The sequence below is a fragment of the Denticeps clupeoides genome, chromosome 20 (assembly GCF_900700375.1).
Source record: "Denticeps clupeoides chromosome 20, fDenClu1.1, whole genome shotgun sequence".
Lineage (NCBI taxonomy): Eukaryota > Metazoa > Chordata > Actinopteri > Clupeiformes > Denticipitidae > Denticeps > Denticeps clupeoides.
In genome coordinates, this window is record NC_041726.1 from 15,682,973 (window position 1) to 15,700,409 (window position 17,437).

At 40.3% G+C, this 17,437-nt stretch overlaps 1 protein-coding gene across 2 annotated transcripts in view; it reads right to left on the minus strand.

The window, feature by feature from the left end:
• col22a1 (collagen, type XXII, alpha 1) overlaps positions 1-17,437 on the minus strand; it is a 46,240-nt gene continuing 28,803 nt past the window's right edge. For both annotated transcript variants that reach the window (XM_028963916.1, XM_028963915.1), the window contains 37 exons: positions 17,180-17,224; positions 16,992-17,054; positions 16,823-16,876; positions 16,640-16,681; positions 16,395-16,427; positions 15,761-15,814; positions 15,089-15,142; positions 14,958-15,011; positions 14,536-14,589; positions 14,372-14,425; positions 13,474-13,578; positions 12,925-12,969; positions 12,224-12,301; positions 12,090-12,125; positions 11,945-11,998; positions 11,789-11,833; positions 11,167-11,202; positions 9,888-10,001; positions 9,435-9,488; positions 9,271-9,324; positions 9,118-9,171; positions 7,515-7,568; positions 7,172-7,225; positions 7,034-7,087; positions 6,907-6,960; positions 6,756-6,800; positions 5,558-5,611; positions 5,213-5,266; positions 4,734-4,787; positions 4,389-4,460; positions 4,259-4,294; positions 4,126-4,170; positions 3,249-3,428; positions 2,682-2,748; positions 2,412-2,594; positions 2,249-2,326; positions 1-2,173 (listed from right to left, as the gene is read on the minus strand). In XM_028963916.1, coding sequence (XP_028819749.1) covers positions 1,986-2,173; positions 2,249-2,326; positions 2,412-2,594; positions 2,682-2,748; positions 3,249-3,428; positions 4,126-4,170; positions 4,259-4,294; positions 4,389-4,460; positions 4,734-4,787; positions 5,213-5,266; positions 5,558-5,611; positions 6,756-6,800; positions 6,907-6,960; positions 7,034-7,087; positions 7,172-7,225; positions 7,515-7,568; positions 9,118-9,171; positions 9,271-9,324; positions 9,435-9,488; positions 9,888-10,001; positions 11,167-11,202; positions 11,789-11,833; positions 11,945-11,998; positions 12,090-12,125; positions 12,224-12,301; positions 12,925-12,969; positions 13,474-13,578; positions 14,372-14,425; positions 14,536-14,589; positions 14,958-15,011; positions 15,089-15,142; positions 15,761-15,814; positions 16,395-16,427; positions 16,640-16,681; positions 16,823-16,876; positions 16,992-17,054; positions 17,180-17,224 — 2,454 coding nt within the window. In that variant the 3' untranslated portion in view covers positions 1-1,985. The remainder of the gene's footprint in view (positions 2,174-2,248; positions 2,327-2,411; positions 2,595-2,681; positions 2,749-3,248; positions 3,429-4,125; positions 4,171-4,258; positions 4,295-4,388; positions 4,461-4,733; positions 4,788-5,212; positions 5,267-5,557; positions 5,612-6,755; positions 6,801-6,906; positions 6,961-7,033; positions 7,088-7,171; positions 7,226-7,514; positions 7,569-9,117; positions 9,172-9,270; positions 9,325-9,434; positions 9,489-9,887; positions 10,002-11,166; positions 11,203-11,788; positions 11,834-11,944; positions 11,999-12,089; positions 12,126-12,223; positions 12,302-12,924; positions 12,970-13,473; positions 13,579-14,371; positions 14,426-14,535; positions 14,590-14,957; positions 15,012-15,088; positions 15,143-15,760; positions 15,815-16,394; positions 16,428-16,639; positions 16,682-16,822; positions 16,877-16,991; positions 17,055-17,179; positions 17,225-17,437) is intronic.

Sequence of the window (17,437 nt, forward strand, 5' to 3'; positions counted from 1 at the left end):
TAAGTTTAGCACCATTTAATCAGTATAAACAGACAAAATTGAAGACATTTTTAAGAGGAAATGAAATCCTTTTTATTACAAAACTGTCACAAATTATGCATGTTCCTCTCATACCAGTGGGGAAAATACAGTAATTGAAGAGTTCTCCTTTCATCTGCAGTCAACCACATGCAGTCAAAACGCCAGCGGTAGATTTCTAATGACATCAGACATCTTCAGTCAGCTACAAAATAGCTTTATAGTTATTTCCTTCAGTAATACTGTTTTTTTTTTTTTTTGCAAAAGACATTTTTACCAGACACTGTAATTTCTATTTATGAAGTCTTTGGTTTAACTCAATATTTTGAAACACAATTATTTGTCATTTGCTAAAAAAAAACTTTTGTCAACTTTTATAGAAAGGTCACTCAGATGATAAATTAATTTATGTTATATAACATTCCCAATGCTTTAATAAGCCAAAACACGCAACTCATACATTTAGTTACTTTAAAGGCCTCCAAGACAATAAAAAATACTAAATACAAAACCAAAATAACCCTGTGTGATATGTAAATTCCTGTACTACTTACTCTGTAGATTGCAAGGTAAATTACTTCTGATTTATTCCATTAATTCAACAGAATGCTATTCATCAGTTTAAGAAAGTGCTATTTACAATGGCACATAACATGACTGACCTGCAATTCTGAAGGGCATACATTTGAAAAAGGTTACAGGAGAAAAATACATTGTCACAATTAATCATGACCCCAAAGAATGTGTCTGCCCGTCCATCAGCAAAAATCAAATGGAGAAATCTGCAGACTAGATTACCAAAAGTACAAAAAAAGTGGAACATTAGCAGAAAGATCCTTTCCAGGCAACAGCAAGGTGAACGACATGTTAACAACCTCGCTGGTCCTGATGGTGCCTCATTTTGGGACAGTACACTAGTCTTCACTCTAGACCACAGTTTGTAAGGTGGCATTAGACCGCCATTCTAATTGAAAACATAACTGAAAGTTATCCCTGACACGCAAATATATTTATATATATATACACATTACAGGCCAGACATTTGGGCCCACCCTCACACTGAAAAAATATACTGCTCATTACATTTACAACAAATGTCTGACTTGAATGTAAAACCATACAGTGTTAAATGAATGACAGAGTTTATGTATTATTTTAAAAAATACCACCCATTGCCTTTATCACAGCAGCAAAGATTCACTGCGTTCTTTCCATCATTTTTTGGAAATAACTTGTCTCCACATCCTCCCAGCACCTTTTCATAAAATAACCTTAACTGAAATAGGGCACGAACGCCAACTGAACCAAAACCACACTCTAAAAAAAACAGACAACTGACATGGACTGGACACTACACAATAGTTACATATACACACAGGCAAGGGGGCAAAGGTGAGGTTAATGACACATGGACAAAGAGGCATTTGCTGCCTTCCAATGGTCATGACGCGCCTGGACATGACAATATGCAAAGTGAATACACACCTGAAGGCTTTTGTTCAACTACAAATCATTTGAGCCTTATTGTATTTTCTTGTAATACATTTTGGAAAACAAAACAGCTTATCAGTTATTGTGCAAAGCTACACAAACTAAATTGAAAGCATTTAAACCATTTAAAAAAGGAAATGATACCGGAAACTGGCTAGACATCGTCAGATATCTTTAGTCAAGACAGAATATCATATACTATTCTTATATAGCTTATTATTTTCATGTATTATTACTTTTAACAACTTATTTTATCTGAGGGTAGGCCAAAACTCCTGGCCTGTAATGTAGATATTTGATGCATACTTCTCTATGCCCCATCCCAAAACCCCTAAAACAGAAAACAAACCAAACATTTCATTCTGACCGGCAACGCACACACCTCAAACCTCCACCAACTGAGGTTTCCTTTAAACATTCGGATTCACTGCAACACTGAGTTCATAAATATGTGCACTCCCAGGCTGGGGCTGGCCCTAAGTCCCCTTAACGTTCTTAGGCCGTGATGCCAGACTGGCATAGTAGGCACACTGGGAGGGATCACACTGTCCAGGTGGGCCTGGGGGACCTTGCTGCCCGTGTGGTCCGGGGTTTCCAGGCTCTCCCTGTGCCCCTGCAGCACCTGGCTGACCATCTTTTCCATACCCGGGCAGACCCGCTGGACCTATGTGGACACAGACAATGAATGAAACCAGTGAACACACTGATGTGGTGTGATTGAGTGCAACCAGATTGTTACCTGCTGGACCAATAGGGCCTTGCTCGCCTCTCTGACCAATTCCATGCTCTCCTTTTTCTCCTTTTGGCCCCTTTTCACCTTGAAATGTGTATATATGGAAGCACTTTTTATCCACTTTACCATCAGGAACCATCATTTCAACAAAAGGTGGCCTTTCTCATACCTTTAGGACCCATTGGTCCCCTGACTCCATCCGATCCCTGCATGCCAGGCATGCCAGGCTCTCCTGGAGCTCCAGGTCGGCCAGTGGTGCCATCTTTACCTGGAGGTCCTGGTGGGCCAGGTCGGCCTGCTGTGCTCTTCACATGAGTGGGCTGCATCTGAGCCATGAGGTACGCTAACTTCTCTTTAGTGCCACACACAGAAAAGCAATGATTTGCAAAGATTGTGCAATAAAAAACAGCCGTATCACGGGGGTAAAGCCATGTCTTACCATTCAGTTGTTTATTAAGCTCCTCTTGTATTAGCCTACGCATTGTTTCTAGAGATGTTGATTCTCCCTGAAATGTATCATATTAACAATGTTAGCAATTTGCATATTCAAAGAAGTTTTAAAAATGCACTTAACTTTTCAACTGATTCTATCCCTCAATTTATTGCTGCCAACTTTTGTTTAAGAGGGTATTTCAGCCTAACTGAACCTAGCATCGCTCTCACTCTCCATGAACCTTAATCAGAAGTCATGGCTGTCAGACCCCATCCTGGGGCGTTTGGTATAGGATGGTGACCCAAATTCAAACTCATGACCCTTGGAGGTACGAGGCCACAAGGCTAACAGTTGCACCACCATTTTGCCATACTGCTAGTTAGATCTCTGAATCTATATGCTACTGGGGTCTATGGCAGGCTACAAACAACCAATTTTTAGTCAGAGGTCAATTGGTGCTATGTACATTAATGTGTGAATGACACCTTAGAAGGCTGATGCTGATGTGTAGCTCATAGATCAGTGCATCCTGAACCAATGGCTGTCAACAAGGCCAACTAAAACAGCACCTACCCTTGGTCCAGGCAAGCCGGGTTGCCCTGGAGATCCTGGTGGCCCAGATGGTCCGGACTCCCCTGGTGGTCCAGACATTCCCATCATTCCTGTGTGGCCTTTCCTGCCGGGAGGGCCAGGTGTGCCGGGCATACCAGGGTCACCAGTAGGGCCCTTGTCTCCCTTGAAACCTGCATCACCCTGAAAAAAAAAGAAGAAAAAAAACACTGGGTTCTAATTGAAGTTGATCATGAAACAGCTTGGAAGGTCAGTAGACCAAGAGATTAGATGTGCCTGGCTGTCAGTTAGCTGGACAAAAACGGTTTGGAGGAAACATCTGATCCATTAGGGCTGTCATTTTTAGTAAATGAACTCATAAAATTGTAAAATTGCACCCCTACTTTCCTGCTAATTTTCGTAACTCAGACACAGTGTCAATTATTAGGTCCAGGCTAAAGACACATCTTTGTCTTTGTCTTGACAGTTAAAACTACATATACCATGACAATCATCTCACCTAGGCTATCCTAGATAGCCACCAAGACCATTGCGGCACTTTACCACAACCTCTCAGTCCCAGCCACCCAAGTCTAATCTGTTTAATCTGTTACTTTCTGAGCTACTCTGGATCCCAAGAGCATTCAAGCACCATAAGTGCTGAAGCTAGAGGGATGGACCGTTATCATTATTGTGGACCACATCACTGGACTTGTTAAAGTGTAGTAGTTCATATCAGTGGGCAGCTATGAAAGGCGTCCGGGGAGAAGTGTGTGAGGACGATACCTGCCTCAAGCGGACCTCAGTGGCACCCTTTTGTTATGAGTTCACTTTCTTACCCATTAGACTACCACTGCCCCTAAATATGCAGCCATTGCTTGTTGATTCTGACTGTCCTTACCCTTTCTCCTTTGGAACCACGATCTCCTGTGTTTCCCATCATTCCCTGCACAAAGAGAAGACAGTCAAGAGCAATGTCCCCTGACCTTTCATCCGTCTATCCATCCTATCCATCCACTCACAAAAGTTCTTACCTGTTTCCCTTCTGGACCAACAGGACCAGCAGGACCCTAACAAACCAAACTTGAATGAGATGAAAGCTACTACAAAGCAGTACTTCAGTACTTCAGTACTCCAGTAACCTAGACACAGATTAATACGTACTGCAGGTCCTTTAGGACCAGGGAACCCTGGCAAGCCGGAACTTCCAATCTCCCCTTTTATTCCAGGATGACCCTACAAAATAATAATTATTATTATAATAAAATGAGTAATTGCAATGAAATCTACACTGTGTGTGTGTGTGTGTGTGTATGTGTATACATATATATATATATATATATATATATATATATATATATATATATATATATATAGAGAGAGAGAGAGAGAGAGAGAGAGAGAGAGAGAGAGAGAGAGAGAGAGCATTTACTATATTCATGGTGAACATCTAGGGAATGTATTGTGATTACTAATACATGTTCGGTTTGTGTCAGTTTGGTTGCTCACTGGTGTGCCTGGAATCCCTTGTTTTCCTGATGCACCGGGATCTCCAGGTTTTCCCTGAGAGAGAGACAGAGAGAGAGAGAGAGAGAGAGAGAACTTGATCCATATTCAGCATTTCAATTACTGACAAGGTTGTATTGTATAGTTGTATTGAAGAGTGAAAACATGAACATCTTCATCGATGGTAACTTGAAAGCACGTTGTAAGTCGCTTTGGATAAGGGCGCATGCCAAATGCCATAAATGTAAATGTAAATGTAAATGTAAATGTAAATGTAAATGAACAAATCCAATTCTATAACATGCGCTTTGCTCTATAAAATTCAACGTCAAGTCAAATGAAAGGCTGCTATGTCATAGTCCTAAGAAATGCTTATGTTAACTATGCAATTATTCGATCAATAAAAGAGCTCTTAAAATCTGTGTGTCTGTAGTTCATCCCATTCAAAAATATACATGTGTGTGTGTGTGTGTTTAATTTACTGGCTCTCCTCTTGGACCCGTAAGGCCCTCAGGTCCTGGAGGTCCTGGGATACCCTAAGACACAACAAAAAGCAGTTGAACACCTCGCTCGTGCTTCTTTCTGAACGTGTGCCTTTTCTAAAACCCACAGCAATATATTGTGTTCAGTTCTTCTCTCTCCCTTTAAATATCAATTTACTTATGATTGTCTTAAGTGAGAGAAGCAGGATGATGAGGGCTCAGTCAGAGAATATAACAACATTATTGTTGGCCCATTTGATCATCAAAAAAAAAATTACAAAACAACAATTGAGATAACAACAATTGCAGTTTATTGATGCCATTATGTTATTAATCCTAACTCACATCTTTTCCAGGATTGCCTCCATGTCCTGGAGGGCCTGCTTTCCCATCTTCTCCCTGTAAACACATTTAATCAGACATTCTTTTTTAGACGTGTCTTTTAGCAGTGTCCATGTCATGACCGAGTGAAGGCACAAGGCTCAATTTCACGGCATTGCAGATTCATTGCACAAACAAAACACAAACAAAGATAATATCTCAGGCGATCTCTACACTTAATGGTAACAGAATAAAAGTATCATATGTAGGGATATGTAACACACGAGCAACAAGGGAGTGGAGGAGCATGAGAGCTTAAACATGCAGGTAATTAAAAGTTAGATACACTCCTTTGGTGCTGAAATGATTGTCATGATCGATGCATTGCGAAGCAGACGTGGATGATTCTGCATTGATGCATTGCAGAACATAATCAATTATACCATAATGACGTTGCTTGATGATTTTCTGGGGGTGCCAAAAGAATTCTATTTAAAAAGTAGTTGCAGCAGTGACTGTGGCTGCCTGATCTGAGTACAGTGCCACCCCGGGTAGGAGTTTGAAATGAACGCTCTCTGCTGCGCTGGTTTACTGTTCACTCGTCTCTGTTTAAATCTAGACACAGAAAAATGGTCGGCGTTCAGTCCGCACTCAGCTAATGCCACGAATGCCAGAAAAAACGACACCCGTATGAACAAGGCCATAACTCTCATCTCACTGACGTCTATGAAAACATAATGTAAAGAAATTTCGAAAAATGTATGTGGTACATCGATAATCTGTGCATTGATAATCATAATCGAATCAAATAGTGAGAACAGAAAAGGCTCAAAACTCTACTGGTAAGATTTCATTAGAACTAAGACAAGGACAAAAGGAGACAAAACGAGGCAATTACCGGACGTTACTGTTCATGTTTCATGTAGATTGTGACGCCCCGGGGCCATGGGGCTGTCCCAGCGGGTGCCCATGCACCTGATTAGGGTGTCTCCAATTGGACTTAATGGATCGGGACTCCCATAAAACCGGAATGCAGCCGACAGCTCAGGGCTGCGACATTCCAGTGGACACTGTTACTTACTCTACGTATGATTTCAGTTCCTGTCAATCGCCACACGCCTGCGGGTCTGTTTTTCCTTTGCTATTAATAAATCCCATTTGGACGATGTCCTAACTCTTCATTCCCCCGTCAGCCCGCGGACGTGACATAGAGACCATGTACCTTTTCTCCTGGGGTTCCAGGTTCACCTCGGTGGCCTTTAAATCCCTGTGTGAAAGACACATACACATGGATTATAGACTTGACTAGTATACCTACTGAACATGCTGGAACATTCTCGAGTTCACCTATAGTCAATCACCAGGATACTTACCGGTAGTCCTCTGAGCCCGTCTCGGCCTGATGGACCTGGTTCACCTTGTTTACCCTGAACAGTAAAAATATATGGATCATGTTTCCAATGGATCAAAGGAACCCTGAGGGATGATTGTGCTACTCACCGGCTCTCCAGGTTCTCCAGCTCGGCCCTCCTTCCCTGGCTTCCCCATTATTCCCTTAAAACAAGAACACATCAGCATTTAGCTGATGCATAACATCATACATAACACATTTGCATAATTTCATATATCTAGAATTACCATCAAACCAGGAAGACCTGGTGGACCTTGGATTCCTTTAGATCCTTCTTTACCCTGGAAACACACACAAACAGGAATCACAATGCATTTAACTTGCATTTAACAACTACGACATTTAACATCTTTGCATTTTACAATATGCCTAAAAGAAGATTTATGCCTAAAAGAGATAACTGAATTGGCCTAAGACAGACTGCCATGATTGCCCAATAAATATTTAGCTAACGAGCCTTCCTAACTTCAAAGAAAAAATCAATTTATCTGAGAAATCTTTTTTTTTTCTTTTTTTATGGAACGTTCAACAGAATTAAAAGAATTTTACAGCACTTAATTCTACACTTACCTTCTCTCCAGGGGGTCCTGGTGGACCTATGGGCCCAGGGCTGCCATCAGACCCCTAAACAATTACAATAATTGTTATATAATATGATGTGTTTTTAACCCATGCTTGATATAGGTAACATTTGTGCAGAATATCTTTTACCAGTTTAACTAAAAGTTTACTTTTTCCTAAATAAAACAGTATAAAGCATACTAGATGTCCTTAAATAACATTTATTTCTTATATAGCCCAAAATCACATACAGTATGTCTCAATGGGCTTTGACACCCAGTTGACACCCCCACACTTGACCCTTCTGCGCACAAGGAAAAACTAAACACAAAAAAACTCTAGGAGAGAGAAAAAAGAAAGGAAGAAACCTTGGGAAGGAGTGATCCAGAGAGGGTCCCCCTTCCAGGGTAGAGTGGTGTCAGTGCAGTGCTTATTGATTGTCCAATAAGAGAAAAATACGTGTCCATTCTGATGCTACTAGTCCATTTGAAAATCCCTGAAGCTTTAGTTACGGTGGTCGTGGTTGTTGTTAAATAATGAGCAAAAATATCAGAGTTGTATAATTATTATTTTAGGCACATTATTTTGGAAAAAAAAACTTCACTTAAATGAAGATCAGATTATATTTATCACTAAATTATACTTTTTCTTGGCAGTATATTAAACATAAAACCAACCAGGTAAATATTTTTCTAAAGGTGCTTTAGACATGAAATTCTCACCAGATGTCAGAAACAATCCACACAAGCAAACAAATCAAACCACAGATGTCCAAAAATTAAGGTATGTGTAATAAAATGAAAATGACAAAGCTCAATATACTTTCCATGGATTATCTTTTAAAATTCAGTTCATGTGATTGAAACCAGTTGAGAGTCTCTTTGACTTTCTGTTTGGGACGGTTGTCCACTCTTGGGGCCTTTTGACCTCCAAACATGGCATGTATTATTGCATCCAGAAAGTTTGATTTTGGTCTCATCGGACCAGTCTATATTTTCCCAGCATTTCACAGGATTGGAGAGAATGTTGTTTAAATGTTGTTTATATACTGGCCATGACAGTTTATTACATTACTTATTGTTTTATTTGAAATAATTGTACCTGCTAATTCCAGGTCTTTCTGAAGGTCCCCACAATTGGTCCTTGGCCTTCAAATTACTGATAGATTTCAGCTGGTGCCACTTTCCTTTCTTCATGTGTGCTGTCTATTTTTCTCGTTTGATTTCTTTGCATGTTAATAGCACCTTTAGAAATGTATTTACTCCGAAAATTGGTGACGAGATAATTACTTGTTTTAGTAGCTTTATATTTGATGGATCATGAAGTGATTGTCATTGTGAAGCATAGCACATGGTGACACAACAAAATGTGTCCTCTGCTTTTAACCCATCACCCTTGGTGAGCAGTGCTCAGTGGCACGTCTGTGACACCATGGCGGTACAGGATTCGAACCGGCAACCTTCAGATTACGGGGCCGCTTCCTTACCCACTAGGCCAGCTCTGCCTCACTTGGCTTTTGTTCCTGAACATTCTTGCAACTGTTACAGTGTAATTTGCACTTCTGCAGAGTTAATGGTCTTCTCCAGATGGATGCAAAAGTAATAAAACTTACAGGTGCTCCCATAGAACCGGCAGTCCCAGGATATCCTGGAGGTCCTGATGGTCCCTGTATCAAAAAGGATCCATTGTTACGAAAAATACATGCATCTCAACACCAGAGATTTAATGTGGAAAAATAAATGGTGATTAATAGTGAGTAACACACCTTTTCCCCTTTATCTCCTGGGGTGCCTGGTTGACCTTTATCACCTCTGATACCCTGTGGGGGAAAAATGGTTCAGCTTTATCAGTTACTTAAAATTCACATAACAAAAACTTCACATGTTACAGATGTTTAGGAATTGGAAATTGGTGTGGAACACGACTCACCTTTGTGCCATCTGGTCCTGGTGGTCCAGCAGGACCTGTCAACCCTGGAGGACCCTGCACGCATGCACACACACACACACACACACACACACACACACACATTGAATTCCAACTCCAAGAAGCAGGTCAATTTGTGAAGACCCCATCAGAAGTTGCGGGCCTCTCAGACTGAAACTGAGAGTGTAACTGATGCAGCATGTCTGACCAGCCACAACCCATCAGAATCTGCAGAATCTCTCTGTTCCAGCCATAAAATGATTGGGAACACATACCAGATTACCCGATAAATCTTGGATTATGTTAAAGCTGTAGCGTTAGAACTTCCTGCTGATGATCTTTTTTTAAAAAGTGTCAGACTCCATGGCACACTGTAGTAAAATATACTTGCATCTGCTTGCAATATCCCTAAAGGTCACAGTTCTGTGACACTGGACTTAAAAGCTTACTGCTTACCTGGTACCCATCCTGACCATTTTTTCCTGGAGCTCCAGCTCCTCCCTTGTCCCCAGGTGCGCCCGGAAGACCCGGTGGTCCAGCTGGGCCAGGAGGACAATTTGAGCACATCCCCTTGGAAAGGAAAGATCAGTAAGTGCTCAAGTTATTACATCCATGCTGTTGACAAAATGATTTGTGTGGACAAAATGACTCTCTTCTGTTAGATAGATAGATACCTGTGTTTAAAAAGACTCTAGTAAAATTTGAAGTCCTGACTGATCTTTTACTGATCTTTAAAATACAGTCAGTAATGTGATCTTGAACTATGAATATGTGCATGTCATCATTCAAATGTCCCTTTAAAAACAGGAAACTACACAACTGCCAAAACTGCATGTATAGCCTTACATGACTGCGTGCAAAACATGGTGTGAAAATGTGCAAGAACAGAAAGTCTCCAAACAACCATACCCAAGAGGCTGTGTGCGAGTGCATGTTCACAGAAATCTGAAGCCCCTTGTAAACATGAGGAGCAACATGTAAAGTATACACACTCGTTAGAACCATGGAGATGTGTCTGTATGTGCCTTGCTTCAAAAACTGTGGCGTTTTGGTAGACACAATTTACAACAGAATTTTTAGACTCTACAACACTGTCTTTCTTTCTGCTATTAGTGGTGGACAAAGTACAGAAACCATGTACTACAGTAAAAGTAGAGTTACCCAGGATAAAATATAAAAAATTACATTTCTACTTGAGTAAAAGTACAAAAGTATTTGCCTTCAAATGTACGTAAGTATAAAAAGTAAAAGTAGAGTGATTAATTGTGGCATATAATTTACTTCAATTCATTAAATTAATTCATTTTAGGTCAATTGTTGAATCATGCAATGCAAACTCTGTTTGCCAGCAACCAAGCTGCTCTCAGCATCAAAAGACTCCACATCCAACCTAAAGAAACATCTGGAAGTAAGTTCTTTTAAAAAAACATTTTTTTTTACCTTTTTTCTCCTAATCAGGAAGAGGGTCATTGAAAATGCTCTTTTTTTTATCTGTGATTGCTACATTCATGTAGTTGTAAAATGCATGACAATATATTAAGTAATCCATAGTATTCAGAATACGTTACTCACATTGAGTAACTTAACGGAATACGTTACAAACTACATTTTGGGGCATGTATTCTGTAATCTGTAACGGAATACATTTTAAAAGTAACCTTCCCAACACAGTGCACAGTCAGTTCAGTTGATGAGATGATGAGTTAAAGAATGTATGACTGGTTTAAGTCCTTACCTTCAGGTCAAGCTCACTCAAGTCAGCAGGTTTGCCCTAATGCACACAAAAGGTACACAGTTAGTTGGGATAATCATTTCCATGACTATTTAGGGATGTCACAATTTCAGAAATCAGTTTCTAAGTGAACTAAGAATCGATGTTTAACTCTCAAATAAAACATAATAAGAAAATAAATCTTCTCATAAAGTGAATGTGGTTAAACAAAAACTGAACTGACGTGTGCCAATAGGATTCGATCTACACCTTGCTACCTAATGACGACCTCCACTGCACGTTACCTGCTCTTTATATTCTATATTCTATAGTGACATGCCTATGTTAAATTTTGCCAAAAAGTTTTTTTTTCTTTTTCAGAAAAGTTGCCATGAACCTCGTCATTTGGTATAGTACTGACATAGATTTAATTTATAGTACTGTCCTTTATGAATGTGGAGGACTATAATACACAGTTTATTACGTAAATACTAACTCATGTATGTCTCATATGACACAATATACTGATTCTAAATTTCAACATGACAACAGAAATCTAATCTGACTGAACAGATAAGCAAAAAGGTGTTACCAATATGAACTTTATAAAAAATATTAAATGTTTTGTTTGGGTTCAGTCACTTACAGGGTCTCCTTTGTCCCCTTTGTCTCCTGGCCTTCCAGGTGATCCCTGCAGAAAGGTAGAGTGAGATCTTCATGAGCAGCCAAGTTAAATTATTGCTTTTTTCTGATGTTGTTGTATGGATGTGCACAGTATGACGACATCATGAACTTGACTCACACTGTGTCCAGCTGGACCCTGGGGCCCAGCGACCCCAGTTTGACCTCTAGGTCCCTAAGAATTGTACAGAACACAAAGAACACCATTACCCACAATTCCATGTGACCTTTCAAATTCATGAGAACACAGATTACACTCATATTACCGGTGGTCCAGTTTCTCCTCTGCTTCCTGGTGTACCCTGTAAAAAGCCCAGCATTATAACTAGCTTTAATAATATCACATCACAATGATAAAAAATCTGGTTTGTGTGTGTTTAAGGCACCGTGTGTACTGTACCTGTGGTCCCACTTTGCCTTCTCCTGGCTGACCTCTGTCTCCCGGCAGACCTGGCATTCCCTGATTTCCGGGTGGACCCTAAGCACAAAATAAATAAAATATAAACGCGTCACGGGTCCTGATCGTCCACCACGCCAACAGAGGGCAGTGGCCACGCTTCCTGCTCTGTGATCTGCCTGACTGATCTCGCCATTGCTGAACCCTTGATGCCTGACGATGTCTCCCATCATCCCCTGGGGCGCCGCCACCAACCACTGGATAACAACTCTTGTGCTACCTCCTTCTGTAACAGTGGCTACGCCGCCAGCAGTTCCCACGACTGCCATGTCTGCACACGCGTCCTCCAACCCAGCCCCTGACAATACATTTATCATGTCTTACATCTTATATAAAACTCCAATAATACACATTGTCAGCATGTTCTATATAATATGAATGTTTTTTTTTTACAGAAATTTAAGTTTTCTGTTCTAATTCTCCTCTTTTTATGAACATGAGGGTCTGGCATGCAGACGAAGCCATTGCTTTAGCTGACAATCTGTCTAGAGAAATATTGAAGATTTAAGTTCTGATCATCTTTAATGTGCAACCACAGCAACAACAACAAAGGCGTCAAGAAGCCACCACAGAAATTGGTACTACTTTATCATTTTAAGACGTCTGAACAGAATAGAAAGATGTTAAATTCTAAGTGACGTTACCTTTGGCCCTGGAGTTCCTTGAGATCCTGGAGATCCTGGTTCACCCTGTCATTTGAACAGCACCAATAAGAAGTTGAACTGTATATATATCATAGATACAAATATATTAGAATATATGCTTTAATGTGTGTGTTTAGATTAACCAATTAATTCATCCAATAATATAATTATTAAAAGACTTGAGAACAGTTTTGGTTCAGAGATCATGGGTTTAAGACCATCAGTGGTCTACACCCTTCTCTGTCCATGATTCTCTAGACAGACCAAGTAATTTGACAGGAACTACATTTTACTCTCACAGATATGGGCCAACTGGTCCTTAAAAGATTTAAACAGGTTTATTTAAACCCAGAGCTCAACTCTGTTATACATATCCTGTTCAACAACTGATACTGATACCTCAGTCCTTAGTAGTAATGTCTGCTTTCTCAGGCGAATCAATCCCCCATGCTTACTACTGTTATTCAGCTGTTATATCATAAGAATCTGAAGAACACAGACAGATTTGTGTGCTTTCTTTAAAGAAAAAGAAGATCGAGGCCAGCTTACCCTCTGCCCATCCTTCCCTTTTCCTACTTGCCCCGGTTCTCCGGGTTCTCCAGGCAGACCTGAGGGTCCAACTGGGCCTGCAGGGCCATCTTTACCAACATCTCCCTTCACACAAGACAAACATTTTATCCATCATTTACCAGTTCCAATATTTCACAATTTTCAATATTATTCCATAATATAGTTTTAACATGGATAAAATAGATCATTTAGGGGTGGTAGGTTCAAGATGCTCTTACAAGCATTCCAGGGTTCATTCCACGAGTACCAGCGTATGTTATAATATGCTAAATGGTTTAGAAATATGTGCACTGTACTATAACATGCTAGGGAGATGTTCCCAAAATGAAGACATAAATAAATTAAAATATTGAACTCTGCTTACCCCCAATTAACATACACGATTCAGTCTCTTCACTCATTATTACCATTTCTTGGATCAGTTGTGGTGAAACGTGGAACGATTCATGCTGTTTAGGACTACGGCCCTCCAGGACCCCCCTCCCATGAAACATTGAACTGTTTTAACATTAGTTCATGGTCTCATAACTATATAAGTCTATAATGATGGGGGAGATTAATCGATTTTCAGTTAAATTATTCATTAAGATGAATAACTGAATCATAGTTTTCAAATTACTAAACATGGCAACCAGGACAGGGTGCTGTGCAGATCTCAGGTCAGTGATGTCAGTTGTGAAGTGAGATCTGCTTGTTCACTAATCACTACCAGGGTGGTAGGAGCCTAGTGTTGTAAATGCAAATGCGAATATGAGTTTCATAAGCATCGTGTTGCATCTTTGGTTTTTCATGATTCTCTCTGAATGTCAGATCATTGAAACAAAATGAGTAGAGACCCCACAGGCATTCTGCAGCATCTGAGTGTTTAGAGTCCTACCTTCTCCCCTCTAGGCCCAGATATTCCAGGTGGGCCAATGCTACCTGGGATGCCCTGTAATGAGGACACACATCATATAGTGTTGGTTTCACATCATATAGTGAAAGAATGTAATGACAGTGTAATTGCAACAATGATGACATTGCTTCTTTTTGGTCACCTACCACATTGCCTGGCAGGCCACGAAGTCCTGGAGGTCCAATAGCTCCAGACGGACCCTAAATAAAATACTGGATTAATACACATATGTCTGGTACATATGTAATTTTTTAATGCTGTATAACATGGATATAATGTACTTTGTAATGTCATGTTTTATTTTGTAATAAGGCACTTGGGGGCACATTTTTCACATATCACAAACTCTCTAAATAATGAATTTCTGTTAAAACCATTAAATACTTAACATTAAATAAAGTAGCTTTGAACTCTTATTTTTGCTCAGGATGCTAGAACCAAGGCTAGTAAAGCAAACCAGTCTGATTTTAACAAACCAGAATTATGCCCTTCCCAGTATCAGGCATTTAACCTGTCTGTAGTTCAGACTGTAGTCCAAAAAAGCCAATAAAGATGATAAAAAGCGTACCGGTTCCCCAGTCCTCCCAGCCTCTCCTTTCTCCCCACTGTCACCTTTGGAACCCTTAATATGGGTAAGGAACAGAATGTAAAGAACCTTTCCTTCTGTTTTTTTATAGTGTAATGCTCCTTCATCTTTACCTGTGGCCCTGGTTGGCCTCTGAAGCCCTGCTCACCCGGCAGTCCCCTTTGACCCTTCATGAACAGATCAGGAAATACATATTAATCTTATATTTACATTAAATCTCACCCCCACCCTTGGCTCGTTCACTCAGCCTTATCCTTCCTCAACTCGGTGTTGAGTCTGAAAGTGCTCTGTAGGGCACTTCATGCTCCGTATGATTAGGCACTCTAACATGGGAGTATGTATCTTAGCCAATCAAATGTTCATATCAAGACTACCTGTGGTACAGTCTGCAGAGCTACTGTATCACATAACAGCCTGTTATTCACAAAGAACGCACTGCGTCATGTTCTACATTCTTTTTGAAAACAATCTGAAACACAGACTGAAAGGGAATGAAACACAATCTGTGATTCATATTGTTTGTCATAATGTACAAAATGCAATCGGATAAGTTGTTAAAAGCCCATGTAGTTAATGGTCCAGTGAATCTGAACCCCTAAAATACAAATATGCCATTAAAATCTAATTATATTCAATGGACCTCCCATTGCTTTAAAGGTAAAGACAGCGTTCCTGAAGCTATGTTGGTACAACTCTATGACACCATCTAGTGGTCAATTTGGATAAAAACGAAATGCATAAATTATGTTGTTTGCTGTATCTTTTTGATAATTAAATGCACTGACCATTTCTCCTGGGCTTCCCTGGTCTCCCTTTTCTCCCTTGTCTCCTGGCCTTCCCTAGAAGTTAGAAAACAACAAAACACTGGTTGTAGAACATGTATGTATTTCACCATTAATATGAACACAACCTGTCATAAGGCATTTTATGGGTATTTGCCTTTAGATTTTTTCTACTTTTATTTATACATTTACATTAAAAAAAATTACAGAATTTTAGGCTCTTTACAGCAGCAAACTGTAAATGTGATAGCACATTATGCCACGACAGCTAAGCAGTCTAAGGTGTTGCTTTCAGGTTGCAGTCTAGGGGCAGTGGTGGCCTAGCGGCTAAGGAAGCAAACCCATAATTGAAAGGTTGCGGGTTCAAGTCCCGAGCTGCCAAGGAGGTCTCCTTGATCAAAGCACTATCCCCACCTTTCGCCTTTCATGGTTGCCCACTATTAGACCCTGCACAATAACCTTTGTAATAATCGCCATTGCCTCAGTAGAAAACATGTGTCCTGACTTTTGACTAGTAGTGTGATTGATTTACAACATTTGGCAGATGTTCTTATCCAGAGTGACTTCTTTAAAATGTTAATAATTTAAGTATTACTGACCTACAGTGCTAATGTAGGTAATAATGATTAAGACTTACCGGCTCGCCAGGCGTTGGGATTACATTGGCCACCTGCATCACATCACACAAAGCAGAATCTACGTTTGCTACAAGATTAGCAATTAGTATCTCATTTACCGTCTGAGTCCAGGTTGGAAAATCAGCAGTTCCCAGACCTCCAGGGCCATGAGATGAAGAACCCAGGCCAAGACACTCGGGTGTTATTTGTCTAAATTTGTAAGATAAACCCGGTCATGAAACTACCACTTATCAGGTGTACTCACATCTCCTGGTCGACCGGGTATTCCTTGTGGTCCTGTTTCGCCCTGGGAAAAAGGAAAACTGATATTAACTCTGTTAAAAGTGCAACATTAATGGTCTGTTACCATGGCAGCGCATCATCTATAAACACTTGAAAAGGTCCTAAACTGTTAAGTTGTTGTCGTTGTATTTTTTTCACATCCAACCTTGTCTCCTTTGTCTCCTTTTAGTCCAGGAGGGCCGTCATATCCGCGTTCACCCTGTAAAATGGCACCATGCAGTAAGCACCACAGCAAAACACAAATCTTACTGTTGATGTGGTATTTCACAGTGATTTTCCAAAAAGAAAGAACAATTAGCAGTAGCTTTTACTACCTGTGGGCCATTCTCTCCTCTCGGTCCCATAAGACCTGCTTCCCCAGGTAAACCTGCCTCACCCTGTGAAGTGGGCGCACATGTACACACACACACACACACACGTGCACATACACACAAAGTTCGACAAAAGAGTGAGTCTATGAGAGTTTACTGCTAGAAATCTGTGGAGTGGATTTCACACTCACTCTCTCTCCAGGAGGTCCACGAGGGCCTGGAGGTCCCTCCCCACCCTGAAAGAAAAGGAACCACGCTGCTTAAAACCAGCCCTGTTAACAATTTATTAAGTTTTAGGTGTTCAGTTTTTCTTCTATATGGTGGTTTTGCATAACTCAGAAAAAAGGTCACTTGTGCCCGAGAAGATGGTGGAACTTGACTATCTAGAGGAAGTAAAAGTCGTAACAAGGTTTCCGTAGGTGAACCTGCGGAAGGATCATTAGCCATTT